Source organism: Momordica charantia (assembly GCF_013281855.1).
Source record: "Momordica charantia cultivar OHB3-1 chromosome 2 unlocalized genomic scaffold, Mcharantia_2.0 BLBB01000002.1, whole genome shotgun sequence".
Lineage (NCBI taxonomy): Eukaryota > Viridiplantae > Streptophyta > Magnoliopsida > Cucurbitales > Cucurbitaceae > Momordica > Momordica charantia.
In genome coordinates, this window is record NW_028275160.1 from 3,828,372 (window position 1) to 3,855,406 (window position 27,035).

A 27,035-nucleotide genomic window follows, 5' to 3' on the forward strand; every position below is an offset into this window, starting at 1 on the left:
CCCAAGAAGCAAAGTTTAATAATAATAATTTTTTTATTATTTTTTACTTTTTTAGTACAGCAATATTTTTATTTTTGCCAACTTGGACGTGACGATATCCTCCGCTCCTTCTATTGTCATCATCAATCTACTATTTTTAAGCGCGAATAAAGATAATTACTCTATATTTATTTAATAGTTTATGAATAATATTTAGATTTTAAAATGGATAATAATTCATTTTTGTTAAGTGAAATACCGAGATCCAATCCGAAAGCAATTGCAATGATCTCAAGTAGTTTTTATGTAAATTTGTGAAAGAATTAATAAAAAAATCATTTGAAAATATAAAGCAAGAAAAGAAAATTTAAATGTCAAAATAAGATTTAAATCATAAAAAGTCTATGATGTGATGGGTGTTAAAAAAAGGAAAATTTTGATGGGTAGCAAATATTATTATAATTAATATTTATAAATTATTATTATATGAAAATATATTTACAAATATATTTTAGTCCTATGGGTTTTTCAATTTAATCCCTCATATTTTAACATTTTATAATTATACTAAGTTCAACAATAATAGAATGGTCGACGAAAAATCCAAACATCAAAATAAATATGTGTTTTATTTACTCAATTATTTTAAGATGGAACTTTTTTTTTTTTTTAGAAATTTCCCCTTGGGCCTTACGTGTAAAGAAGCAGGTACAGGTTGGAAACCAACTAAAGTGGAGGGCCCCACTAAGACTTACTACCCACCAAGTCTCTCTGTAGTCTCTCCCCCTCTTCGCGCTGAGCAGGAGCAGCTTCATCTTCTTCCTCAAGCCTCGTCAAATTCTAGGTATTCTTCTCTGCATCGCTCTTATTTCTCTATTTTTTCAACTATGTTAGCGTACGTATCTTTCTTTGCGGCTTCCTTGCCTGTTTCCTGCCTTTTCTGGTCTCTTATTTTGGAAGATTTTTGCGGTTTATTTGATTCGGTTCTTGTTCATTCCTTCATTTTCTTTGGGCGGTTCCGTCCACTGAAGTTATATCCAGCGATTCGATCGTTGAAGACGACTTTTGGATTTCTTTTGATAAATATGAATCTGATTTCTGATTGGTTTCGACCTTCAAAACGAGATTTGATAGATTTGAATCTGTGTTGCCGGTTAGTACTTTAATGCGTATGCTCTAAATCTCATCTGATTGAAGTGACTTTGACCTTCGTTTGCTTCTTCTATAAGGATTTTCTTCGCCATTCTTTTCACTGTTCTATAGCCAGTTTCTTGTAGGACCTGTTTGTGTTTAGTTTAAACTGTTAAAAAATTTAGGTTAGAGACTTATATTTATATAAAATACATTTAATTTGTGAGTTCTTATTTATTTATTTTTACGAATGTCAATAGTTGGGGTTCTACAAATTTGATATAATGTAAGTTCAACTTCATAAATTCAAATGTCACCTCATCAGTTTTGATGGGATTTGATTTCTTTTCCCTTTACCTTTTTCTGATGTGATTTGATTTCTATTTCTTTTCCGCGAAGATTGTCGCTGGGGGATTTGGTAGGTAGGTTGGTCCTTATTGTCTCCCTTCGCGTCCCGGCTTTTTTTTTTTCAGATATTTGCTGATTTGATTTCTATTTTAATTGGACAATCTAGAAAGACGATATTACAAGATTTCCTTGATTTAACAAACAGAGTTCAAAATTAGGCTGAGACTTACAATTCATCCATGCTCAGTAGAGATAATTTTTTGGAAATTTTGGTGATAGTTGATAATGGGAAGCAAAGCACCAAGCTGGGCGGATCAGTGGGGTTCGGGCAATTACGGAGTCGAAGAGGACGAGAACAGGGTGACAAAGAAGAAAGGGAGCAACAATGGCAGTAGTAGCAAGAAGATGGCAGAGGTAAAGGCAGCAGCCTCAGCTGGCTTTGTGAAGGCGAAGGCTGTTGCAGCAGTGGGTGCTCAAAAAGTGAAATCTGGAACTTCAGTAGGCATCAAATGGGTCAAGAATCAGTACCAGAAAAAGGTCTCCAAATGACTGAAAATGCATGAACTTACCCTGTTGAACATTTTTTCCTAAACATATAACTTGTAGTTTGGATGCTTTTTGTGAAAACAAATTTAGATGATTCTTGGTTTGCCTGCATTTTGTCAATCTAAAAAACTTGAAAGATTTTTCAGTTAGTCAGATCGTCTGCAGATGAGAAATGAAATATAATACCACCAACTGTTATAAACTCCCACTATTTACAGCATAAGTTTTGAATAACACAAATAGGACCAGTCTTCGTTGAATAAACTATACAGAAAATCTTGCATTTGAAGGCATAAAGAACAGAGTCAACTGATGGAGTGAGGGGAATGTACAAGAAGAGCATATGTGATCCTTCCCCTTCCCTCCCATTTTCTATACACATTTGCATCATATCATTTCAGAGCAACCCAAAGGTGTTTTCGCCGCTGTAGGTCATATAAAGGAAACCATCTTCATCCTTATTTTCCTCATAAATGGCAGACATCATAGCAGCTGCAAAACAAAACCAACACCAATGTTTAGAAGCAGTAAATCATAATGTAGAGATTAAGTAAACGACCGGGGGCAGAATTATGTTTTTGCTCTCACCAGTTGGGGGCAGAATATTCTTCACGAAAATGAATATGGCCTTCTCGGGGCTCAGCTTGATCCGCTTTCGGACCACATAAACAAACTGACCAACAGTTAAATCAGCAGGAACTAAATATCTGCAATCATTAACAAGAGTAACATAATCTTCCTTTAGATAACAGCCCGTCAAAGAAGATTACTTTTAAAGTGTCGACGCCTGCTTCAATATCTCAAAGAATTATCGCCATTAACAGTTTTCTACACTAATAGCCCTTCCCATAATCAGATCCTTACAGAACTCTTTTAGATATTATCAATTTTGAAGCTCAATAACTTAGCTTTTAGACCTTCAAAAGGAATAGTTCTACCTAAACTACACAATCTGTTCATCATATTCGAATACAGATTTAAGATGATTCAAATCCATCTCAATGTAATTAACGTATTTGATTTGTGAGAATGTTGTTCGAGCTTGCGTGCTACTGAACATTGTTACATGCATATCAATCACCATTGACAGGGGAAAACAAACAAAATTCTTTCAAACATGACACCGAGGTTAAAATAGCCTGAACATTGTTGATCCAAGAAAGGGGGGAAAACTTAGACAATTCACCAACAAGTCATATAATATAAGTACAATCAATATTATCACCAACTCCATATGACAGAACTCAATAGGAGAAGCCACGCAGCATTCGTAAAATGTTTGCAATACTGAAAATTTCACAAAAATTCACAAAAATTGATTGTTTTATTTGCGGTTCAAAAGATATTTAAGGCGCCTTCCTAAATAAAATGAAAATGTGTTTCAGCTAGTAAGAAAACATAGAGCAACTTACTTTTTCTTATCAATTTCTGGCACATCACTCTTTTCAGCCCTTTCCACAATCACCTGAACCAGTCATACAACAGACGTTCAAACAAATGAAAGAGATATTACAAGAATTCTCAGATAGTTGCACGCATTACACATCCATGAAGTACAAAATCATACCGGAATTCGGTCGGGATACTTCTCTCGGATCCTAGCAGATTCAACCTGCCTCCTCTCTGGCACATTCAGAATGTCAATTCAGAATTTAAAGAAATTTATTTTCTTCTCTAGTGTTTATTATTGGGAGTGTAAATATTCTAACAACAAAAAGCTCCAACATTAACTTATCGGATGTTTTAAACATTTATTATTTCTTATAGTATATCATACACCATATGTCCATATCCATCATCTTCAGTATTTCAGTTCAGAGACGATTTAACATGGAATTAGGCATAGATCTTGAGTTCAAACACTATAGTTCCAATTTCTCTTCAATTGATATAAATATTTCACATGTTGGTATCGGGAATCTAATTAGAGTTCAAAATATATACAAAGAAGGTGATTTATCACGGTGATTAAGACCCAATAATCCTTTCATAAGCAAGCATCCATATCAGGGTTCGACCATTCAATAAAGCCATAATTAAAAGTAAGAAAATCGCAACCCCAATCATGTCAAATATGACGTATGAAGGCTAAGATCAATCAAGAGATGGAATCGAACTGTGTGCTAATGACTAAGAAAAATCCCCCGACAAATTTAATATAAACCCAGAAAATATAACCCTAGATTTCTGGTTTAACATGAAAAACTAACCCAGGGGATGTTCCAATTTGAACGAGCTTTTTGCCATAGAAAGAAAGCCTCCTGCAGCCGAAAAGAAATCAGAAGAATAACAATCAAAGGGTTTTCGAAATCAGCGAGACGACGGAATCGAATTATTGGATACCATACCAAATCAAAGACACCGAGAGAAGCTTGTGCTGTAATGAAAATGAACCAGAATGAGAAATATTCTATTCAAGCTTAAATATTTGCCACGAATATCTCCCGAGTCCCGATCCCCTCCTCCATTTCCGCCGTCGTTTTTACCTGCTACTTGGGCCCTTCCCCTAAAACCGCGAGTTCTGAAAATGGACCTGCAGAAGTAGTTGTCTCTTCCAATGGAGCTGGCTGATCCAGTCCATGCTTTTGGGCTACCAATGGTGGAGGCAAAGTTCGCCTTCCATTTGAGCCCAAAATTTATTGGAAATTTTTGTTTTGTTTTGGAATACAAAGCTTCCGACCTCAAGAGATTGACCCAAAACTTATTATGATTTAAGTATAAACTAAGCTAGTTTTTAAAATTATTAAACAACTAATCTAGATTCTACCTTTCACATTATTATCTTTATTTTTTCTTCATTTATAGATTTATAGCAACGAAATAATAAATGAATCCTATTTTGTTTTCTAAATAATTGATTTCAGGATCAAAATTGAAAGAAAATATAAAATGTAGTGGCTAGAAAAAGTTAGATTTGTAAAATATTTTCAAATTACAACCCATCTGTAAGTTTTTGTTGAGTTGTCAACCACATTTTGTTTTATCTTCTCAAATAATTTTTCAACAATTTAAGAAAATGTTCAAATGTTTTCTTAATGCTATCTTGTTGTTTTTCTTAGTTAGATAATTTTATCACTAAGGTCATGATTAGAAATTTGATTTTTTTTTTTCTTTTAAAACCATATTTCAAAGCGTAAATTTAAAACAAAATATCTATAAGATAATATTGAGAATTATCTTTAATCAAAGACCATAATGATAAATTAGATAATTGAATCATAATTGAATCTATTCTTATTTTTCTAGTAAATTATTTAATTCATGCATATATTCGTTTATTTGTCACAATCCATAATCTCATCCACCTTAGATAATATAAAAGGTGCGTCTCAACTAAATTGACAAATACAAAGACGAGTTTATACATTTTATCTCCGCGAAATATGATGATTGAGTATTTTTAAAAACAGTCTAATAACAATTTTATTTTTAAAAATTAAATTTCTTTATTAATAATCGAGAATCTGTAATGAATAGATAAAATATTTGTCATATTTACCGACATAGCAACAACTTTTGGATTTTGCAAATGTGGTAAACTATTTGAAATTTGATTTTTTGATTTTTTTTTTCCGTCTACGTTGGTTGAACCTCAAGATATAAGTCCCCTATTTCTTGTAACTACCATATACCATATTTAAAAAATAGATAAAAATGCAATATGGCCTATATTAATTTTGTCACGAATTAATTTTCGAAATCATTTCAAAGGTGTTCCGAAAATCCAAATCACTCAATCATTTAGAATGTTTGTTAAAGAATGGAAAGAAAAAGTTTTAAGAAAGGACGAACCTTTTGGGTCTGGAGTCAATTCCAAATCGAGTAAATTGGGCAACAACCATGAAAAGAAAATTAAAAAAATTAAAAACGAAATAAAAACTCCATCAATGGCGTTGCTAGAATCGCTTAAGCCACACGTTACACATAGAAGAACATGTGATGGAAGATGAAGGATGAAGTGAAGAAGAGATATCATAGTTTCTGAAACAGTTAGAGAGAGAGAGAGAGAGAGAGAGAGAGAGAGAGAGAGAGAGAGAGAGAGAGAGAGAGAGAGAGAGAGAGACATTAATTGAAAAACACTAAAAAAAGAAATCGCCATTAGAATAATGCAATAAAAACAAGATGGGATTTTGAATGACCTACAATCTTCGTCAAAGGCGTAGAGTACTCAAAAAGCGAAGTGAAAATAAAGAAAGACTCAACATTTTACTGGATCTATATCTCAAGTTCTAAAATTCATAATTATATATCATTCGGTTTCATGATAGTGTTCATTTAGAGCTCGGATTTGAATTAGTCTGCCTGTAATTTATTTTCATGGTTTTTATTTTCCAACTCTCTAATTTATGTTAGTATTTTTATGCTACTAATGCTGGTTTTTCTTTTTTTTTTTCAGGTGGGGATTAAACTTACCATTCCTTGATTTGAGACGTGTGTCAATTACCTTTGAACTAGGTTCGCTTTGTCATTCTTATGCTACTTGTTATCGTTCTTGTTCATGTTCTTGCTGCATTTTTATTGATGGTATGCTTTGTGTTCCATCTTTTTCCATGCAATATACTTCATTCGGAAGAAAAAGAAAAGATTCTGTGTTTTCTTTATGACATTAATGGTGATTGAACAGAACCAAACATCCCCTACCCTCCTCTTAAATTTTCCCTCTGCCCTATCATTTATAAATGCCCTCATTCAATGCTCCCACATTTGTCTCTGTGGCCCAGTTTTTCCCCTCCCCCCCCCCCCCCCCTTTTTTTTCCCACCATTTCCATCTTTCTATCTTCTTTAATTAATACTCCAACCTCCTTCCTTGTTGGGTTGTTTGAAACTTTAATGCTACTTCATTAATGCACCCACCCATCTCTCTCCAACTTCTTCTTCTTCTTCTCTCTTTGGATCTTCTTAAAACATTTCCTCTCTCTGCCTTTCTTCAACTTGTTTGAATCCCTCTTTTTCTCTGTCTCCGTCTACTGAGAATTCCCATGTACCGGTTTATTTGGATTTTAGTAAGTTTCCCATTGTTCTTGGAAACTTTCTTGAACTAATTATGCTCTTCCTGTTGATGATTTGTCTGTCTCTTTTCAATGGTTTTGGTTTGATGAAACTTCTTTTTATGGGGTCTTTTCTGTTTTCTTTCTTTCTAAAACGAGATGTTGGTCCGGTTCAATAAGAAAGCAGTGCTCTGTTTTACTTGGGGTTCTTCTTTTTGATTGAGCCGTGCCAATATCACGTGCTGTATTATCCATCATACATATATAGAGTCTTATTCAACAGAGAATATATGTTTCTTTTTTTGTTTTGGTTGGTTCTGTCACTCTTGATTATAGTATTGATAGCGACGAGGAAGAAGACTTGGACATGCCACATGTTACAGTGGCGATGGTCGATTTACTAGTTGTGATTGGTAATTATAAGTAGTAAATCTTGTAATTTTGATTTAGTACGTAAAATTGTCATGTTCATATTTTTGTTTGGGAGAGTGACAGGAAATTGACATTATTATCAATGTTAGAAGGCCAAGACTCCGGATCTTGACGTTTAGATTGCTTTGTCTGAAAGACAAAGACTGTCCCTCAATTTGCATTCATCTTTCTGGTTCTGATATGTCGTGTCTTCTGTTTTTTTCCCTAAATTTCAGCTGCAAATTAGTTGCTATGTCATTGTTTAAACTGTATCACCACACCGCTCTGCCTCAAGCTGGCAATGTAAAACCAGACCACACAAGAACCAACTTGTGGAGAGAATTTCCATTTTATGGCAAAGTTGGTCATTTTTTTGTCTTCCTGATCAGTTTACCTTTTTCTTAAAAGTGTAATCCATCTTCTGGGATATTGCCTTTTAAAAGATGCATGTTTTCAAAGTTTTTTTTTTTTTCTCTGTGGCAATATAATATTACAATGAAAGACAGGGTATTTGAACTTAAAATTGTGAGGGAAGACATTAATATTTAACTAAATGACTGCAAATGGAGCCGAAATGTCAAGACCAATAACATAATAGCTTAGATTCTAATTTAGATTAGTCATCTCTTCTCTTATTTCAAGAATCCTGTGAACTCTCTTTTGAATTCTCCCACACAATAAAAGTGAGAATGATGCAAAAGATTGTAGGGAAAGAAAACAGGGGGGAAAGCTTTTTTCTACAACATACTTCTGGAATGTCGAGAGAAAGTGAATTGGGGAATCTGGAGAAGCCATGGAATATGTATTTATTATCATGTCCTTCATGACGGTAGGGAACTGTTTAACTTACACATTACCCCTCATAGCCACAAAGAAATTGTGTTCTTCCTTTTCTTTTTCAGCTGCTCATCTAGCCAACCCTTGGCAAAACTGGAGGTGGCTCGTGCAGCGATTTCACTCTCTATCTACAATGTTAAATCTCTGTATTCAACGCGATTAGCAAGCTTCTTTTACAGACAACAGCAAACAAGCTCCTCATTCTTTCGTGTCTGGAAGAAGTTCGAAGCAGTATCTCAGAAAGTGGTGTTCCATAGTACATTCTCAGCTTCTCCACACCGGCGATGGACTTCCTTAATCCTCTCGGCAGACCTGCAAATTCCACTGCAACTCCAATCAAACGAGGCGACGCAAATGTTTCCCGCCTGAGCCTTCCACTCACAATCTGCACCACAAGAAGATTGCAATTGGTACTCTCATATTAACAAGAGGCAGGTAGAGTTTGCTTCTAGATCTGCAAGAGCAATAGTGACAGGCAACCTATGTACCAATCTTTATCAGGCATTTGATTTGTTTTCTCTCCTAGTTTGATAATACGATTCTGAAGATGATTTTACCCCCTAGGATGTCAGATTTACAGTACAAGATTCTAATTAGCTGATTAATGTAACCTTGGTTTTGGTCAATATCCACAATACACACTGAATAGAGGAATCTCCCATCTTCGAATCGACGAATACTAATTGAAAATAGTTTGCGCTCTTATTCTATTCGATTTCAAATATAATTATGGTATGCAGTGTCTTTCCATGTGGGAAAGACAGGCTAGGATGAAGCTGGGGGGCCAACAAACACTGGATTTGACTTCTGAACCAATATTCTTCAGCAAAATGGTTAGTAGGCTACCAAACTAGACCTAATTGAAATTTTCCATGAACTATAGACCTTTCTTTTTTCCTGACCCACTATTGATAGCACCACACCGCACAACGTTACTATAATTTTTGTGGGAAAACTTTACCAGGTGGAGTGCCACAGCAGAGTCTCCGATCATCAATATGATCGACATCGAGTCCAATAAACCAAGATCCCAAGGAGACATCCTCATTAGCATACTTGTGTAAAACATGCCTGAGACAAGGCATTTTAAACAAAAACGTCTGTGTAAATACATATTTGGACAGTGGAAAAGGTCCTATCTCAAGTACATGATATATTGAAGCTTACTGGTTTATTGAAATGTAAGTAGCCAAATCTTTTGAGATGGCATATAGTTGTCCCGTAGCATGACGGAAATACTTGTTTCCCGCTTCTCCAAATTTCCAATATTCAGGTTCATGGTATCTCACTCCCCTGTGATATTGTAGAGCTAGTCTAAGCTCAGCGCTTCATGTAAAGGGGAAAGTGGAAGGATAAAGTGTCTCACCTCTGCGAAAGGACAGGACCAGATTTCATGCATCCAATGTATACTCGTGGCTTGGTTTGATGTCTGACTAAGGTCTCACCAAGCGTTCCTGTGACAATTCAACACAAAAAGTCATAATGTGACTAGGATTGGAAATACATAAAGGAAACTTGATCTACATTCAATTTTTGTTCTATGTTGTCCTCTGCATTACCATACCAATATTTACATGAACATCGTCATCTACTTTGACGTAAAAATCTGCATCCCATAAAGCAACGGCTGTAGTGAAATATATCTTAGTTTTTGCAGACAATTCAAGGTAACCTTCAACGTGGTCCTGCTCACAGACGAACGAGGGCGAAGTGAGTAATCAATCGACCGAGCAAGGAGGGATTGAAAATAGCGGCTCCTACTATAACTTTAAACCTGTGGAATTCAGGAAACAGTGGAAGATAGGTACAAAACATTACCAGCCTAAGGAGATCTCCATGCTTTTTGTCTTCTGCTTCAACAGCTCTGTCCAGAATACCTCCTGATGTAGTACTATATAAGGAGGGGAAATTGATCATTAAGTAAAAATAGCCATTTAAAGGAAAATGAAAATCATCCACTCAAAGGCGTAATGTTGTGCAGGTCAGAGACAGATTGAAACTTATTTGACTCAAATGATCTCTAAATTAAATTTCAGTTCATTTGATGGCAGAATCTAGTCACATTATGCAAATCTGAGAATATGACCGGGGCATTCACGAGCCAGCTTCCATTAAAAGCAACTAAACTAAAAATAAGAAAGAAAATGTTCTCTTGCCTGCAATTCTTAAACAGCTGCCACAGAAAATACTTATCAGAAGTTCCATCGTTTTCAGAGTGAAGGCATTCAGATCTGGTGATTTTCTTGAGAAGAAGGCAAAGTATTTCAAACAAAAAAACATACTTGAGCATTATTCAATGCCACCTAATTTGAACTTGACATTTAAGGAAATTCGAAGAGGACAGGAAAGTGACCTATGGCCAATGACAAAGCGAATTATGATGCCTTTCTCTTCCTCCAACTTTCTTCTTTTTTCACCTTTTTTTAACAAAATGCAAAAGCAGAAGCAACAATCAGATGGAAATAATAAGAATAATATGAGATTGAATAAAATGAGAAAACAGATAACATAATTGAAAGAACAGATGAAAAAAAAAGAAGAAAAACAATCAGCAAAAGAATCCAAACCTTGAGGCATCCAGGTCGCACGAATGGAATCTCTTCTTTTCCTGCTGCTAAAGGCAGTATTGATTCCTACAACCATCAAATACTTTCTTCTTCCAGATGTTTCTGTCTGCTTTGAATCTTCAGATAAAGGTGAACTGCTTTGGATAGATTCCTGTACTGCCTTTGCAGCAGCTAATTCCATCTCTAAATTAGAAATTGTCTTATCTAATGTGCTGCATTAACACGCCTACTAAGTTAATTAGAGCTAAAGTGTATCAGGTCCCAATCCGTGTAAATAAAAAAAAATAAAAAATAAAACAAGTACTTACTGTATAGCATTATGAGTCTTAAAAACATTTCCAAAAATGTCTTTAGATGAAAAATTGACCTCCTTCTGGTGTAACTACAGGAATCCAAAAAGAGAGAGAGGAGAAGAAGAAGAACTTAACATGTGGACGCCAAAGTAATTACATTAGCACGTTCATTATAGCAGTGAAGAAGTAAGAGAAATTTGAAGATGCATACAGTTTTAAGATTACAACCCTCTGAAACTGATTTCAATTCCTCAGCTTCTGCGGCCGTTGTTCGTGCCATACCTTTATTTTCAGGAATGGTACACATCCTGCAAAAAATTCCATTCTGTCATCAGTCATGAACCACATCTTCCTAAAAACAATTAGACTTGGTGGTAATCAGCTAAGATTTAAAAAAAGAAACTAGTAGAAATACAATTGCTTGGTAATTCAATGATTTAATTGAATATAGAGGATACTTAAAGACAGGAGATTCCAGAAGGATAATACAAAAATGAACTTGGGCTTCAAAGAAAAACTAAAAAATGAAACTCCCCATTCAAATATTATATTTCATCATAAGCATTTTATTGAAATAAACAAAATCTGCTGCCAATGTACCACCAACCCACAATTCTAAATCATCATTTCTTTACATGCTGCAAATTGAAGAGTGTACATAGAATAGAATTCGTAGCAAAATTAGAAGTACCAGAAATATTGAGGTTTTAATATCAGCCACCTCACCCTAGTAATTCGTTCATTTATAGGAAGAGAGATGGACAAAATAATTAAGTTTTCAGTAACAGAAGTTCAGATATGCAGTTGCTGATAATACTAATTCTTAGGCCATTGCATCTCAAAAAGAAAAAGAAAAAGAAGAAAACATAAGATCAACCTAACTCCCATTCATTATTAGGAGAGAGAAACCAAAAGAAAAAGAAAAAAAGAAGAAAACAAAATTTCAATACACGCGTCCTTTTGGATCATCTGAGTAAAGTAGGGTACGTCATGAAAAGAAGACAAATATTCCCAAAACTTATGATCCAGGGAGGGGGAAGAAAAGGAACTTCGAATAATGCAAATATCAGTACAGTATTAGTTCTAGATAGAAACAAACAAGACGATCAATATGAATCCCATAAATTAAAATCAACAACGAAATCGAGAAAACAAAGATTGAAGCCATCTCACAGAGGCGAAGACAAACAACAAGAACAATTTCTCACAACACATGAATTGAAAGTAATAATCTGAGTTTAAAAATCAAAACCTGTTGGTGAAGAGCATTCCAGAACAAAAGCTCCCCAAGCAAAGGAAGAGGGTCCATTTCTGGGATAGAACAGTTCTCGAAGAATAATGATCCCCCTTGGCTTTCCAAGACATTTTTGCTTCTGGGTATTTTATGTAGCACCCAGCAACTTCGGCGAGAAAACAACCATTGAGTATATCAGTAGAAGCGAACAGAATCGAGCAAAACAGAGTAAGAGAGGGAAAATTGAGGATGAACAGTGAGAGTATCGGAAATCGGAATAAAGGGGGTCCTTGAATTTTCTTTTTCTCTACTTCTGGTTTGTTCGTTTCTTTATCCTTTTGCTTTGGGCGCTGTGTGCAGAGTCTGCAGAGAGATTTGAAGACGCCTTTGCAGAGAAGGTAAGTTGAATGGGAACAGAGGAGAGGATGAGAGAGAAGACTGACAAGCGTCATCTTTCTCCATATCGCCAAATTACCAAACTCTCCTCATCGAATCAATTGATCATTTAAAAAATATATATATAATGGGGAGCTCCGAACTGTAAATTGTAATTAATTTAGTCTTTGTCTTTTTATTTGATGATGATATTTATTTGATTTTTTAATTTTAATTATTATCTCCAAAAAGTTTATTTTACTTTTATTTAATCTCGTTATTAATTAAACGATGATATAATGTGTTTATTAGATAAATTTTGACTAAAGTAATCACACAATAGAGAGCTAAATGGATTAATAAGAATGTTGTATTTTTTTATTTTATTTTACTGAAGAATGGTGTATTAACATTATGATAATATTAGTAAGACTAGATAATGATAAGAGGCATTTTCTCTAACAAAAATTTATCGTTTTCTTACAATTATACGATTTGTGGGTTTTTAGGAACCAGAAAATTGTTTGATACACGCGTTTTTCCTTTTTTTTTTTTAACTTGTAGAATCTTTTTTAAAAGTTGTAATTTTAGAATAAATAACAAACTCATAAAAAAAAAAAGAGATACACAAGTAGGGATGAGCTTCTTAATTCTACCCCATTTTTATTCTATAATCGGTTGGTTTGCGACAAATTGTTGTGTTTGTAAGTGAAATTTATATTTTAAGATTTGTTTATTATGATTTTTTTATTTTATAATTTGTATTATGAATTAAGTGTTTTAATTTTTTTTAATAAATTTATATTTTAGATGGGGATTCCTCATGAAAATTTAACCATTCACATGAAGATTTATTTTGGAAGATTAATTTATCGGTGAGTTCCTGGCAGAAAATCTTCATCCCCGATTCCTACAAAATTTTGTGTAGAATTTCACGGAATGGAAATGACAGTCTCGATAACACTCGAAAATAAACCAATAATTATTTTTTATCCAAACATATTTTATTAAAGTTTTTATCTTTAAAAAACTATAAAACTGTTTTGTAAACAGCTTTTAAACAACCCCTAAAATCTCATTACTTATGTAATCATGCCTCTTTGAATCATCATGAATTTAAGGGTCAATCACCACGGACAATCCTGACTCTGAAGGTTAAACTCTGCTCTCCAAAACTCTAAAAAATGTTTATAAAGTTAGAACATAAATAAGGACCTTGATTATAGAGTGTATAGATTGGGGCTCTTTTAACATTATTATTAATTTTTGTCATTTTGATGCCCAAATGGGTTCCATTCTCCTCATATAAAGTTATACTTTATATTTCAATACCAACCATACTTGTACATTAGTCCACAAAAATTTTAAAATATTAGTATAATCCAAATAGAAATAGATCAATATAAATAAATTAAGAAAATAGCAAAAATGTAAATGAGTATGCATTTTGACGAGTATTGAGGCGAGTATTGTTGTTTGAATATCGTACAATGTTGAAAGACGCTCTTTTTCTTGATGAGGATAGAAAGTTGATAGCCGATGAAAAATTTTGTTGCCTGATGGACTTCTGTGCTATGTGTCTCTCAATTTTTGAGCCAATATTTCCCAAAGCACTGAAGTGGGACATTTTCTCTACACTTTTTTTAAAAGATTGAATTATGGTAGTAGTCTAATATTTAGTCGGTTTCTAAAATTAACTATCGAAGTCTTGGGCTTAATTTGATAGCATTCAGACTAAAATATAATGGGCAGAAGTGAGGAATTTAAATAAGATTTAGATTCACTATTCACTAGGATAAAATAATGCCTTACCAATAGTCTTAATATTCCAAAGAAGCTAGTGAAGTAAGTTCTAAACAATTAAATAATTAAGATAGAATGATTTCAAACTATAATAGTCACCTACCTATGTCCTCAAAGTTCTTTGGTAACCAAATGTATGAGATCAAGCAGTTGTCTCATGAGATTAATTGACATATCCGCAAGCTAACAAAATAAATTATACTTTGTTCTTAATTTTAGTTGAGTCCCCTAACTCCCCAGAAATTTGAAAATTTAGTTCAAACATGTTGGTAAAGAATCATATGCTTGTCCTTATTAAAAGTATGAGAGCAACTTTTTTACCATTCTTTTGTGGAGCCATTCCCTAAATCTCCATTTGCAGGTCCCATAAATGCTTCCTCATCTACCCACCACCATCTGTCTACTTCCACCACCACACCTCACATTCCTTTTTCGCACGAAAAGTAATTACAATTCCAGGAGATAATAGTTGATATAGTAATGATCAATGATTTTTTGTGACAAAAATCTGATGATGTAATTATAGCCAAATGATGTACGTTGTCAATTATTTATTGGCTTGATCATGATTAGTTAATAATTCTTGCTCAAGATAGACATTCTAGTCAAAGTTCAAATGATCTTTTTAAATAATTTTTTTAACTTCTATTTGGGCTTATACTTTACAAAATCCAGAAGCAATAAGATACCATAATCAATGGGATTTTAGGTTGATCAATAGGATTTAAATATCACTATATTTTAAAATTGAAAATCATATACTTAAACCGAATATGTGTATTTAATACCCAACGCGTTGGTAGGTGCCAGTGCAACAAGTTCCTGAAATGGTATAGTTACAGCTCAGAACACTCACTGGGTAGAAAGTAACAATGATAAAGAAAAGACGATAAATGACGTTCACCAAATTCAGCAATGCCCCAAAGACGATCATAATTGTTATATTTTGAAACCCAGATTGGTTCGAGGAGGCCATTGAAAGGTCATACTCATAGGACTGAAGGTCATAAAGATAGAAATAAGATATAGAATCAGAAACTTTCTAATAATCCCTTTTGCTCTCCCTCTGCAAAGTCAGAGATACGATCAAAATTTCGATCTAATCGAACCTTCATCAACAGGGAATTGCACGAAGTATGAATTGAGCAATGAATACAACAATGCACCATAACTCCAAATAAGAAGTGAGCGCTTTCTCCTCCAGGGAAAGTGTCTGGTCCGCCAATGAAAACCGAAGAGGTGAATCTGGAATCCAGCAAAACTTCAAGGTTGATGGTATTGGGGAGAAGGTGATGGATACCAGTTCTTTCTCAACATTTTATGGCTTTAAAACCCGTTAGAGAGACAACAACTGCGACTTGTGATCAATGCCATTGAATACGTAAGTTCCAGACATGGGTACAAACTGTCGGGTGATTAGCTGAAGAAAAAAGAACTTTTTTAATACGTCATTTTAGGGGAGAGAAACTCTTATGAAAATGTAAATTTTGGTGGGGTAATATCAAATTCATTTGACTTCAAATGCAGCCCCATAAGCAAATGACCACCGACACTAGAAATGATGAATGAAATTTAATTTGCCAATCTTACTATATCCACTGGCACTGACAGATCAAAAATAAGAGAAGGCTCAGAAAGTATGTGAATGTTACCTTGATTACTTCTTGTGATGCAATCCCTCCAATGAAGGCAGCGACTGTATGGAGCTCCGCAGCGCCGAATCGGCACATCTCATTAATGAGATCCTCTGACAATGTCAAGCCATTGCAACCCAAGTCACTGAGTAGGCCAACGGCAGTAGTTTTCAATCGGGATATGTCCTCATCCATCCCCCTGCAAGGCATTAATTAATTATAAAGTATACATCATCAATGCAGAGTGAGTTGTGGCAAATGATGAACACATAATCCATTTACAACAGCAGGAGGTATTACCCATCAAATTGCCCAGGAAAACTGTTGTAATTGGCAGCAAAACGATCAACAGCTCGAAGCAGAATATAGAAACCAACTGCGACACTGGAAAATGAGAAATCAAAATCAGTATATTGTAACTATTCATACTAACAATGTGTGGCTGATACTTGTGCCTTTCAATTCATTACATTTTGCAGATTAGAGATTACTTCTTTAAAGAAAAAAAATAGAATCTGCTAAAAAAAAAGAAAAAATATATAAAATAGAATTCAATTGATGAGAAGTTCCAAGAGCTATGCTGGTAAGCACATGCAGAGGAACCGACTACTCCATGGTAACGTATAAATTGATTGCAGAAGTTTTGGATAAATAAATAGACCATGTAATAGTAATCAGACAACTCCCGGTGTAACTGGTTGCATGAAACAATTCTATAACTGAAAAGAAATAGACCAGAATCGGCAGGAAGATGTTGAAATGGAAAATACTTCTAGAAAGCAGGGATGTAATATGATGCTCCAAATTTAAGATTAATGATATAAACAGCATAAAAAATAGTTTTTACACCAATACATAAAGGGAATAAAAAATTTTGTTTTGTTTTTGCTAAGAAAAATATGAACGGTAAACAAAAGCTTGTCGTCCATCCTAAACTAAGAGAGAGACAACAATCAAAGGAGATTAAGAAAGTTAATCAACTGTCAAGCTTGAATAGTAGCCAAGGAGTTAACATATGCTTATATGCATTAGACACATCCAAGTGAGCACTTCTGAGAATAGAACCTTCAAAAACCACATCATGATATCCATAAATTTCTAAGAATACGGTTTTTTACTCCCTTGTATTTGAATACAAATGTAGCCCACAACTTATATAATATAGTTCATTCATCGTTGCCACTGAGTATGGTAAAAACATAACATCAGAAAGCAATAGAAGAAGCACGTTAACAAATTTCGTGTCACCTGAAATCCTCGTCAGTTAAATACTTCTGTAGCTCAGTGAAGACTGGAGAATTGAACTCATCCTCAAGCGAACGATATCTGCAAACCTACAAAATTTTCCCATAATGCATTAGAAAAAATACAGCTATGTATGCGTGCATTTGTAGGCATGCATCCATACTTTCAACCCAGTTGAAGTATAATAAAGTTCAAAATTTTTTTAATTTATTGAGAAACAATTTTTTTTAAAACAAGATAGAGACAACAACTATTCGGTTGGAGAAACTTCTGTCCTGTGATAGACTCCAGAACTACACCCAGGACAAAGTAAAAAATGCCCTGACCGCATATTTCTTGATGGCTAAAACATAATTAGGCTCTTTAAAGGAAGATTATTAGCATATCTTGGAGAATGGAAGCATTATAATATTTTTTTGATAAGAGAGAATGGAAGCTTTATAATAAGAAAATCCATGTCATATCAACTTGAGATACCAGCAGATTGTACAAAATAATAATAGTAATATAATAGTTCAGTGCATACTTTCAGTTTTCTTGCATTTTTACAGAAGCTTTTGGTTGTCGTCTTTGAGATGCTATTTGGATCTCTGCCAATTTTTTTCAAAATGTTCCTTGCTCTTTGATCTATTACCATAAAGTCAGCCTCGGCCTTGGCTTGGTAGATGTTTTGCAAATTAACATAATGCCTACAAAAATTGGAATCCAGCCTTCAGTCGATAAATAAGTTTATTAAATTCCACTGATAGTATTCCAAAGAAAATCGAATCACTCACTCAGTTGAAGATGTCATATCTGGTATTGATCCCTCCATGGGTGCCTCCCCACCTCCTTCGTTCACTATGAACTCCTGCATGAAGTTCAGGTAACAAGTTTGAGAAGAATAGCAGTAGCAGCAGTTCAATAGATTTCAATACATTGTTTCATACAAGTTTTAAAAAATAATAAAAAGTAAACATTGAAGTGTTGATAATATTAATAAAATAAATAAGTTGTGACTTTTTAGTTATATGTTATACGAATATTAGAAATTTACTAAAATCATATGTAATGCATGAATTACTCATAAAATTATTGATTTAAACCATAAGGAATACAAGTTTAACATGTTTAATAGATTTTTAACTGTTATAAAATAAAAGATTAAACCAGAAGCAAAGTTAAATTACCAATGTAATCTAATGGCATGTTAATCCAAATGAATCTACCCTCGAATTTCCTGATCCCCCAAATGGGATAGAACAAATAAGTAAATCCACAAGCAGATCCTTCCAAGGTCTAAGGCTTACTTGTTAAGCAATGAACTGCATGGCACAGAATCAAGCAATATCCATGTAATAAATCAATTACATATCTCGCAGTCATATGCATTAGAAAAATGGTAAGTTAAGTATGATGATGGTGACTGGTCAATCCTAAGAACCTCAAGTAGTTTACAAGATTGAATTCCACAACTAGAAATAATGCCTGAGAAGCAGTCAAGTGTTGGAATTTGGAATATAAAATTTCACAAATAACAAGTTAAAGAACTCTAGGAGAAAAAAAAAAAAGAGAGGGAGAGAGAGAAAAGAAACAGACACTTCATAAAAGATACAGAACTAATGTAACAATGCAAAATTTTCAGTAACCTTCAAAGCAGCCACTAATATCCAAAAATCCGATGAATTAGAATCAACTTCAGCACAGCTATCATCAACTATCTGTTTCAGATCTGGACCTGATAGGAAGAAAATGATAAAGCTCATATTTTAGACATCCGATTATAACCGTCACCTTTGGAAGACTAAAAAGATTAGACTCCAACAAAAACCTTAAAACACACCATTGAACACTAAAATTGTAAACATATTGAAACCATAGACAGTCAATGTCGTATGTTCAAAATTTCTAAAGTTAAGAGTTCAGCTTTTAGGTATAAATAATAAGTGGTGGTCTTCCAAAATCCTTCCATGACATGCTGAAGTGATTGGACCACGTAAAATGAAAACTAATTCTGAGCAGAGCAAGAGAAGTTGAACTAGCAGTTCCAGGAAAGACCTACAGATTTATTTTTTGTTCCACTACCAATGTCTTTGACACAAAGACTGTTCAGCTATAATTACAAAACAGATGGTGGAATTTGAACCAAGTAAAAGAAATAAAAATCACATTATACCAAAATTTAAGAAAGGATGCTTCAATATCTTGAAAATTCTACTATTGCTTTCGAATTGTAAGTATCAAATAAAGGTCTCGTGATACACAAGATTTTCCTCTCCTTTCTAAAAGATAGTCTGAGAACCTAGTGTTGACGTTAGTTTGAACCATTGAGAGGAAACGAAGGCTTTCTCCTCAGATTTCGCTGGCATACGAGCAAAAAGAGAAAGTTCCCCTAGAAATACAGTGATCATTCCATTAGCAAGTCATACCACCATTTCCAACAAAATTCTTGGAGGATGATATATTCTTGAGCTTGAAGATAGAATGCTGGCCCTTTAGAAGTATAAATAGATATGTTCCCCAACCACTTGCTATTCCATTATGTTGCCCATAGTAATCCTCCATGGAGCATCTTTTTCGAGATATTACCTATACCAAGACCTAACTTTGGACCATTTGACAAGGTGAGAACCAGCATCTGAAGACATACCTACCCATAGAAAGTTTCAATACTCTCAATACCCTTCGCAACTTTAACGAACATGAGATAAAGAGGCATGCAGTAAGGAAGATCTACAAGAGTTAGCTTAAATAGGAGCTAACTTGCCCTGTTGCCCACTTCAGAAATGAGGAAATTGATCCATTTTAGAGTTTGCACTCAATCTTTTTCTCCAATATGGGAGGACAAAAAGAGTAGGTTGCAGTCTACCATTTAAAGGAAGAACAAGATGGAGGGGACACTTCAGTCATAAAGAGAATCGACTTGTTTAACAATGAAATCCTCATAATTGATGCCTGCATTAACAATCTTAATGAAGTCAGAATCAAGGCCTAAAGCAGCTCCAGAGTTTTTTATAATATTGAAAATGTTGGAAAGATTATCCAAATTTCAGCCTGAGAATAGTGGAACTCCACAATAAAGTGTCCTACCAAGCTAAATCAAGCACCTTTATCAAGAAGTCTACCAAGACAATTAAAGAAAAGGGAGAAAGAGAATCCATGGTCCGATTCCACCAAAAAGGGTTATTTTCCCTCACCTACCATTAATGATCATGGACAATTCCTATCCAAAAGAATGGAACAATTGATACTAAAGATGCAGACGAAGATTCACTTCCTCCAGCAAAGATTAAGGCCCTTAGCTTGGAGGCTTTTTCTAGGAAGTACTAGTCCACTTTACCAAAGGATTTTTCTAGGTCTAATTTAATAAGAAAACCTTTCTTTCTATTTCTCTGCCATTCATCAATAAGCTAATTAGCAATAACAATAACTCAACGATTTTCAATGGAAGCAAATTGGGGAATAGAGATAATTGAAGGAAGAAACTTCCTGAGCCTTTCTACCGGGACTTTAGCAATGACGATTTATAAACAGGTAGTGAGGCTAATGTACTGAAGCCAGAGACCATTCCAGAACCTACTCTCAAGCAATAATGATACCACTCTCAAGCAATCATGGAACACCTCCGTAATATCATGCTTGAGAGTATTTCAACATCTCTTAAATAATTTAGCAAATAACACCCATCTGGACCTAGAGCATTATAAGGTCCTAAAAAATAAGCTGTAATCAAACTTGTCTGCAGGGACGAGGAACCTTCTAGGCATTGCTTTGTCAAAAAGAGATGGATTCTCAACAAAAGGCCTATAGAAGTTAGCCTAAGTTCCGAAAGGCAAGAATACACACAAGCAACTGATAAAACATTTTTCATAACCAATATCAAAGACCAACAACAGGTTTGTGTTCTAAATCAATTAGTCTATATGCTTAAAAAAAAATGCTTGCTTACTGATTCCATGAGGAGTAAAGACTTTGAAAGAGGCTTCAATAGCTTCTCTGTAGTTATCTTCATCCATTGCAATCATCTTGGCTTTGAGAAGATCCTACATTGTCCAAGAGCCAATAAGTTTAGTAACTGTCAAAGATCACTGATTGCAAAAAGGAAATGCAACCTTGCCCTTTTGTATGCTTTTGTATTTTCTGATTTAAAAATAATAATTAAAAAAAAGGTAATGCAACCTTGAACGCTTTCTTCTCCTCTCTACTTGATGGTAAACTGCCGCCATGGCTTTTGGACCACTCTTCTGCCATTTTGACAAGGACAACAACATATGGAATGTGTTTGTGAGCAACAGGGTCAGGAACATTGACATCAATACTTTCAGCAAACCTGTAAGAGGTGAGTGCATGCAATATCACAATCTTGAAAGAATGAAACTTCAAACCAGTAGCCATACTTGGTAGTAAATTTCACGGCTTAGATAGACCAGAAACTAAATGCAAACGACAATATTCACACATAAAATCCATCCAATTAAAAATATAGAAAGGCTTTGACTAAAGACTCTACCTCCTCAGCTCTGGCCATGGGTTATTTAACCGGAGATCGTCCAGAAAATGATCAGGCTTTGATTCAATGACAGTATGCTCCTGATATGCATGGATAAAATATCTAGTTTTAGCACCCTTGACTATTTATAAATTTTTACTTTTTGGAAATCGAGTGGGAAAAACTTATTTGGAACATTGAAAGTGTTAGTGGAAGTGCAACCTTATTGAAAATTTTTGGCACACAAGACCTCAGTATTTATTAAGTAGCTTACATACAGGACTCAAAAAAGTCATAGTTCAAGTTGTTTTGAGTCGGCATTTTACCATTTCCACCTGGAAAAGCTCCGACTCATGAGCCTCTATTTCTCCAAGTTCAAGCTAAGCTTCACAACTAGTTATTTGATATTTAGCCACAAATCAGGAAAATAACCATAATTAAAAATGATATAAGTTCAAGAAGAGGATTGCAAAGGTCCAAATTAGTCAAATAGCATATGTCAGTCAGCTTTTTTTTCTCGTAAAGGAGGTAACATAAATATTTTGATCCATTCTATGCATACCACATAGTTTTTTCTGTGTAACTAATATAAGTTTTCCCATTGATCATAGTTTGTTTAAGGTTGGACAACTAAAGTACCATTAGTAAATACATTACCTTTAAACTGATTCTGACAAGCCCAGTAAGGCCGTAGGAGCGTGCAACAATCAATATGACATTTGCCTTCCTACAGATTCTGTCAAGCTTTACAATCCACTCCTCACCCAACTGAATAAATTCAAAGCATCCGTTACAAAGTGCAATTAAGATAGTGAAAAGTTACATAAGTTTCAACAAAACAACAAATCTATAAACCACATAGCACATACAAGTAAATCTTCACTCTATCCCCAACAAAACCTTAGAAAAAAGTTTCCATACTATAACATTTTTTTTTTATAGCCATACTATAACATATTACAGAACTAGTATCCAAAAAACTCACAATCTAACAAAACCCAGGCTTTTGAGTACTCTACCAAAATTTGTGTTTCTTGTAAAAAAGAATATACATTTCTACTATGGTAACTAAAAAGAATATGAAACAATCCTGATTTTTTATAATTTTTCTATAAGAAACAATTTCATTTATGTCAACAATCCTAGAGATATCAAAAACCATTGCACCAAGGACGTGATGGGGTAATATAAGAGATGACAGAGGTGAGAGAAAAACCAAGAAATCTAGTAAAGAGGTGCCACATAAATTAACAAGTATGAATATCACATTACCTGTGTAGCAACTACTAACGTAAACTGAGAAAAGAATGATGGTCTTGTTTCAATTAACGCCTCTGGAAACTCTTCTATAAACTTAGCTTTTACAGCATCATTTAGCTCTTGAAGAAATGCACATACACACTTTGCTTTTGACTGTCCGATACTTGATTCATCCACTAGAAAAATAATGATATGAAACAAGAAAATGTTTTAGTTGATAAACTATGTGTTGTTTTTCCGTTACAGAAGTAGTTATAGCTCAAAAGTATTTATTAATATTCTGCAGATTGTTCAAATATATATAATATATGGATTGCAGAATTTGAAAAAGGATTGTTTATTGTTGACAATGATTTCTCAAAACGTTATTTTGAAAAGGTAACTCCTGAATGCTAATTGGAAGTGGTCCTGAATGATTGATTTATCTTCAGATTGATTGAGCTACTTAAATTATGTCAATATATTATTCATAGGTCCATAGGCAATTGCCAATGACAAATACGTATTACTTACCCATGAAGTTGTTGCCAAGATCGCCCTCTTCTACCTTGGTACCGTCAACTATGGTGATACTTCCAATCCCTCCAAGAACAAGATTTTTCAAAGTCTCGGAACCTGTAGGGCCACAGTTGAGAAGGCATATACTCGCTTTTTCAAGGGCTGCCTGTCCTTGTTCACCCCAGATCCTACAGTATCACGGGATAAAAACTTTTAGAACTGAAAGGTAATAAAGATGGTTAAATTAAGTCGAGCAAGTTTTCTCAATGGTAAGTTTGTCCGCCAAATAAATAAATTCTAGTCCAAGAAAAGCTCGGTGGTAAATAACATCTACTTCAAGGAGGTTCAATTTCTCATCATTGTTGTACTCGAAATAAAGAAATTCTAGACACCTCCATTTCTCCAAAGAGACAAAACTTCACTAAAGAAAGAGAAGAAAAAAACTGAGTTGGAGTGATGAAGTGGGTAAAATCTAAGCTCGAATGTAAATTCATGACTAGTCAACTCCCGCAAATTTGGGCATCTTTGAGCACTAAATAGTTACAATAAAATAAAAGAAAATAAAACTGCAATCATGCAAAATGTTTCAGAATTTCCAAGAATTACAGTCTCAGAAACCACGGCAATTCCCATTAAGAAAAATATTGTAAATAGTTAATCAGAGCGGTGATGAAATAGCTGTTGGGTGATTATAAACCGTTCTGAGAGATAAAGAAGCGCGCGAACCTTTCCTACGCCGTATGCGGCATTTTTCTTATATATTTCCGGTTGTTTTCTTTTGGTAGCCGGAATAACAGAGAAAGCTAAACAGAAAATAGCGAGAGAACAAGTACGGACGACTTGGAACTTGGGTTTTAGTGTAATACTAAATACTGGCACGGAATTAGGGCAAAAGACAGAGCAAGGATAGAGGCGAAGTATGAAAATGTCAACAGAAGACCAACATCAAAGAATGAGAAAGGTTTCAGAGAGAATGAGCAGGACCTGAGTTGGCGATCGTATTTTACTTTAGGCTCCGCCATTTTCTTTGCTTCGCGCGCTCTGTATTATCCCTTCAGTTCTAGTCTTCTTCTATGAAATGGCTACTAAGCTATGAGCTTTTCGACTTTGCGTGCGAACGACGCACTGAAGGAATTATTTTAATATTTACCAAAAATTATATCAGAGCATCATACGTCGTGGTTACGGAGAACTCGTTAGTCCTTCCCCAATTTATTATTACCATGGATAAAAAAAATATTAAGTAAATTCAGTAAAATAACAATCATATCTAGATTTTTCAAATATAGCAAATTAAAAAAAAATAGAGATTCAATTTTAAAATGATAATTTTATCCAAATGATACAAGTAATATATCTTACTATTGATATATGTATGTAATATACATATGATATAGTACTGATATAAGTGTCTGATTTATTTGTAATATGTATATAATATACTATTGATATTAGTGTTTGATATACTACTGGTAAAATAGGTGACATTTTTTGAAATAGATAAAAGATGTGAACATGTAATTGATATATACCTTCAACCCAAGAGATTGCGAGATCGAGTCTCCTCCCCAACATGTTGTACTGAAAAAAATAATAATAATAAGATAATACCTCACAATGTTGGAGTAAAACTTTGGAGGGAAGAAATAAATACATCTTAACCTATTGAATTATGCTTAATTTTCTCTCATTTTTTCTTTAATATGTGAAGAGAAAAGTTATGTTCGTCCCTTCACAATTAAATGTGAGAGTATAAGAATTTGAATATTCGACTTTAAAAAAAATAAATTTAATTATCTTTTGAACTACGCTAGTTAGCAATGAGACAACACTGTTGTGCATATAATCATCTAAAGTTGGGTTATTTGTTCTGTAAATATTTTGTTGGTTGTTTTATAATTTCCAATTTTAAAGATAAAAGAGTGTTTAGTTAATTTAATATTGACAGATTTTGTTGCCGACAGCATAGGTCTCATGTAGTGAGCTTTTGAGAGGATTGACTGCTTGTGGCCTGGAAATTGTAAACCTCCCGGCGCAACTTCAACTTCAAAGAATAAAATCACAGTTCTCTTTGACTAAAAAGAACCACAGAGTAAACAAGAGCTCCAGCTACAACAAAGATTATTGAATGAAACTGGAAGAATATGAGTTGGCTACAATAAAAAAGTCAATCAATAAACTCAGTAATCCCTGTGATCTTTTATGAAACTGATCAACATAAATTTTAAAATGTGGAATAGGTACCAAAAAGAAATCTTCACGCATCAAACACAAACATCAGCCAAGGGTAGCCAGACCAGTACATGCAGAAACTGGAACGGTCGTTGTCCAAGATGGAATCATGGGGAGGGCTTAAGTTGTAATACAATTGAAATTTTGCTCGAGTCACAAGATGCACAGAAGCACAAGTACAGCGAGGTTAAATGAATTAACTCAACCATCTACCAGTCTGCCAAATACTCGAGAAATGATCGAGTATTGCAGCAATTCAAGTAAACTGATAACAAAAACAACATTAGAGATGATAGGTAGAAGAAAAATTACTGGCAGAAAGAATGAAGCCTAATGAAAGTTTTCCATAATCGTGATTCAACAAACTCACTCTCTTTTTTCCTTCCACATCTCGATTTAGAACTATTAAGCAATCCGATCATAAGAATCTCAGTTCTTCCCATATGTAATTGTTAAAGACAACGGACGTTCATAAATCTCCACAATGATATGACATTGTTTGACATAAATCTCATGATTTTGAATTTGGTTTCACCAAAACGCATCCCTTATTTATATACTATGACCTCTCCCTTCCTTACCCTACTTTGTTTGCACTCCTAGCACTTAACTTTAAAGCAAACAGGATGCAGCAAGCAAGAATTGAAGATAAGCATATAAAACACTCTACATGTAACTCCATCTTTATGTTAGTATATCGAATATTGCCTATGGTTTTGCATAACCCTTTATCTAATCAAACGCAAGGCAATGCATCTCAACTAATGAACTGAATATGAACTTTATGATAAAGAAAGTAAAAATATATAGGCCCTGTTGGTTTTGTAGCTATAGGCTGAATATGAAATGATTAAGATACAACATCATTATGCTTCACGAATCAACCAAAACTATACATTTAACAAACAAATGAATATAAAAACCAAAACTAAAATTACCATACAAATGAAAACATAATTAATCAAAGTTCTTGTAGAAGCAAACAGACTAAGTTTCAGACTTAGAATAAGAATCCTTAGACCTTGTTGTTCTAGGCATACATGTAGACATGAAATTTAATACGTAAGGGGGTAGGCACTGGAATTGTATTACTTACTTGAACTCATCAATCACTTCCTTTATTGAAGCCAATTAAGTTTTAAGTAAAACTAACCACCAACAAGAGTAGGCATCCATCGATCCATAA

The 27,035-nt window shown here is 34.2% G+C and overlaps 4 protein-coding genes across 7 annotated transcripts; 1 reads left to right on the plus strand and 3 right to left on the minus strand.

Annotated features, from left to right (window-relative positions):
• The first annotated feature begins 664 nt into the window (after nucleotides 1-664).
• On the plus strand, nucleotides 665-2,115 carry LOC111011182 (uncharacterized). Of its 3 annotated transcripts, none has more exons than XM_088120985.1 (2): nucleotides 665-823; nucleotides 1,738-2,115. In XM_088120985.1, the coding sequence occupies exon 2, from the start codon at nucleotides 1,744-1,746 to the stop codon at nucleotides 2,005-2,007; it is 264 nt and encodes an 87-aa protein (XP_087977111.1). In that variant the 5' UTR covers nucleotides 665-823; nucleotides 1,738-1,743; the 3' UTR covers nucleotides 2,008-2,115. The 3 variants fall into 3 exon arrangements, with proteins under 3 accessions (XP_087977111.1, XP_087977113.1, XP_087977112.1); XM_088120987.1 differs by lacking the exon at nucleotides 665-823 and adding an exon at nucleotides 851-874; XM_088120986.1 differs by lacking the exon at nucleotides 665-823 and adding an exon at nucleotides 886-1,132.
• A 62-nt stretch (nucleotides 2,116-2,177) lies between these two features.
• Nucleotides 2,178-4,502, minus strand: LOC111011181 (autophagy-related protein 8c). The gene is made up of 6 exons (XM_022284854.2): nucleotides 4,353-4,502; nucleotides 4,215-4,265; nucleotides 3,572-3,627; nucleotides 3,417-3,469; nucleotides 2,593-2,711; nucleotides 2,178-2,496 (listed from the first exon to the last, which is right to left on the minus strand). Exons 2-6 carry the CDS (start codon nucleotides 4,249-4,251, stop codon nucleotides 2,402-2,404), a joined length of 360 nt encoding a protein of 119 aa, XP_022140546.1. The 5' UTR covers nucleotides 4,252-4,265; nucleotides 4,353-4,502; the 3' UTR covers nucleotides 2,178-2,401.
• Nucleotides 4,503-7,980: 3,478 nt separating this feature from the next.
• Nucleotides 7,981-12,833, minus strand: LOC111011252 (putative beta-1,3-galactosyltransferase 2). 2 transcript variants are annotated; one of them, XM_022284949.2, is made up of 12 exons: nucleotides 12,353-12,833; nucleotides 11,312-11,408; nucleotides 11,116-11,189; nucleotides 10,808-11,019; nucleotides 10,594-10,657; nucleotides 10,397-10,471; nucleotides 10,059-10,131; nucleotides 9,805-9,925; nucleotides 9,607-9,694; nucleotides 9,408-9,533; nucleotides 9,202-9,311; nucleotides 7,981-8,625 (listed from the first exon to the last, which is right to left on the minus strand). In XM_022284949.2, the coding sequence occupies exons 1-12, from the start codon at nucleotides 12,784-12,786 to the stop codon at nucleotides 8,477-8,479; spliced, it is 1,623 nt and encodes a 540-aa protein (XP_022140641.1). In that variant the 5' UTR covers nucleotides 12,787-12,833; the 3' UTR covers nucleotides 7,981-8,476. The 2 variants fall into 2 exon arrangements, with proteins under 2 accessions (XP_022140641.1, XP_022140642.1); XM_022284950.2 differs by lacking the exon at nucleotides 10,397-10,471 and having other exon boundaries at nucleotides 12,353-12,832.
• A 2,587-nt stretch (nucleotides 12,834-15,420) lies between these two features.
• AXR1 (NAD(P)-binding Rossmann-fold superfamily protein) lies at nucleotides 15,421-24,760 on the minus strand. The gene is made up of 14 exons (XM_022284805.2): nucleotides 24,602-24,760; nucleotides 23,633-23,805; nucleotides 23,132-23,295; nucleotides 22,517-22,627; nucleotides 21,881-21,960; nucleotides 21,550-21,700; nucleotides 21,320-21,413; nucleotides 19,020-19,108; nucleotides 18,168-18,241; nucleotides 17,918-18,080; nucleotides 17,395-17,480; nucleotides 16,447-16,530; nucleotides 16,165-16,345; nucleotides 15,421-15,932 (listed from the first exon to the last, which is right to left on the minus strand). Exons 1-14 carry the CDS (start codon nucleotides 24,637-24,639, stop codon nucleotides 15,849-15,851), a joined length of 1,572 nt encoding a protein of 523 aa, XP_022140497.1. The 5' UTR covers nucleotides 24,640-24,760; the 3' UTR covers nucleotides 15,421-15,848.
• Nucleotides 24,761-27,035: the final 2,275 nt, after the last annotated feature.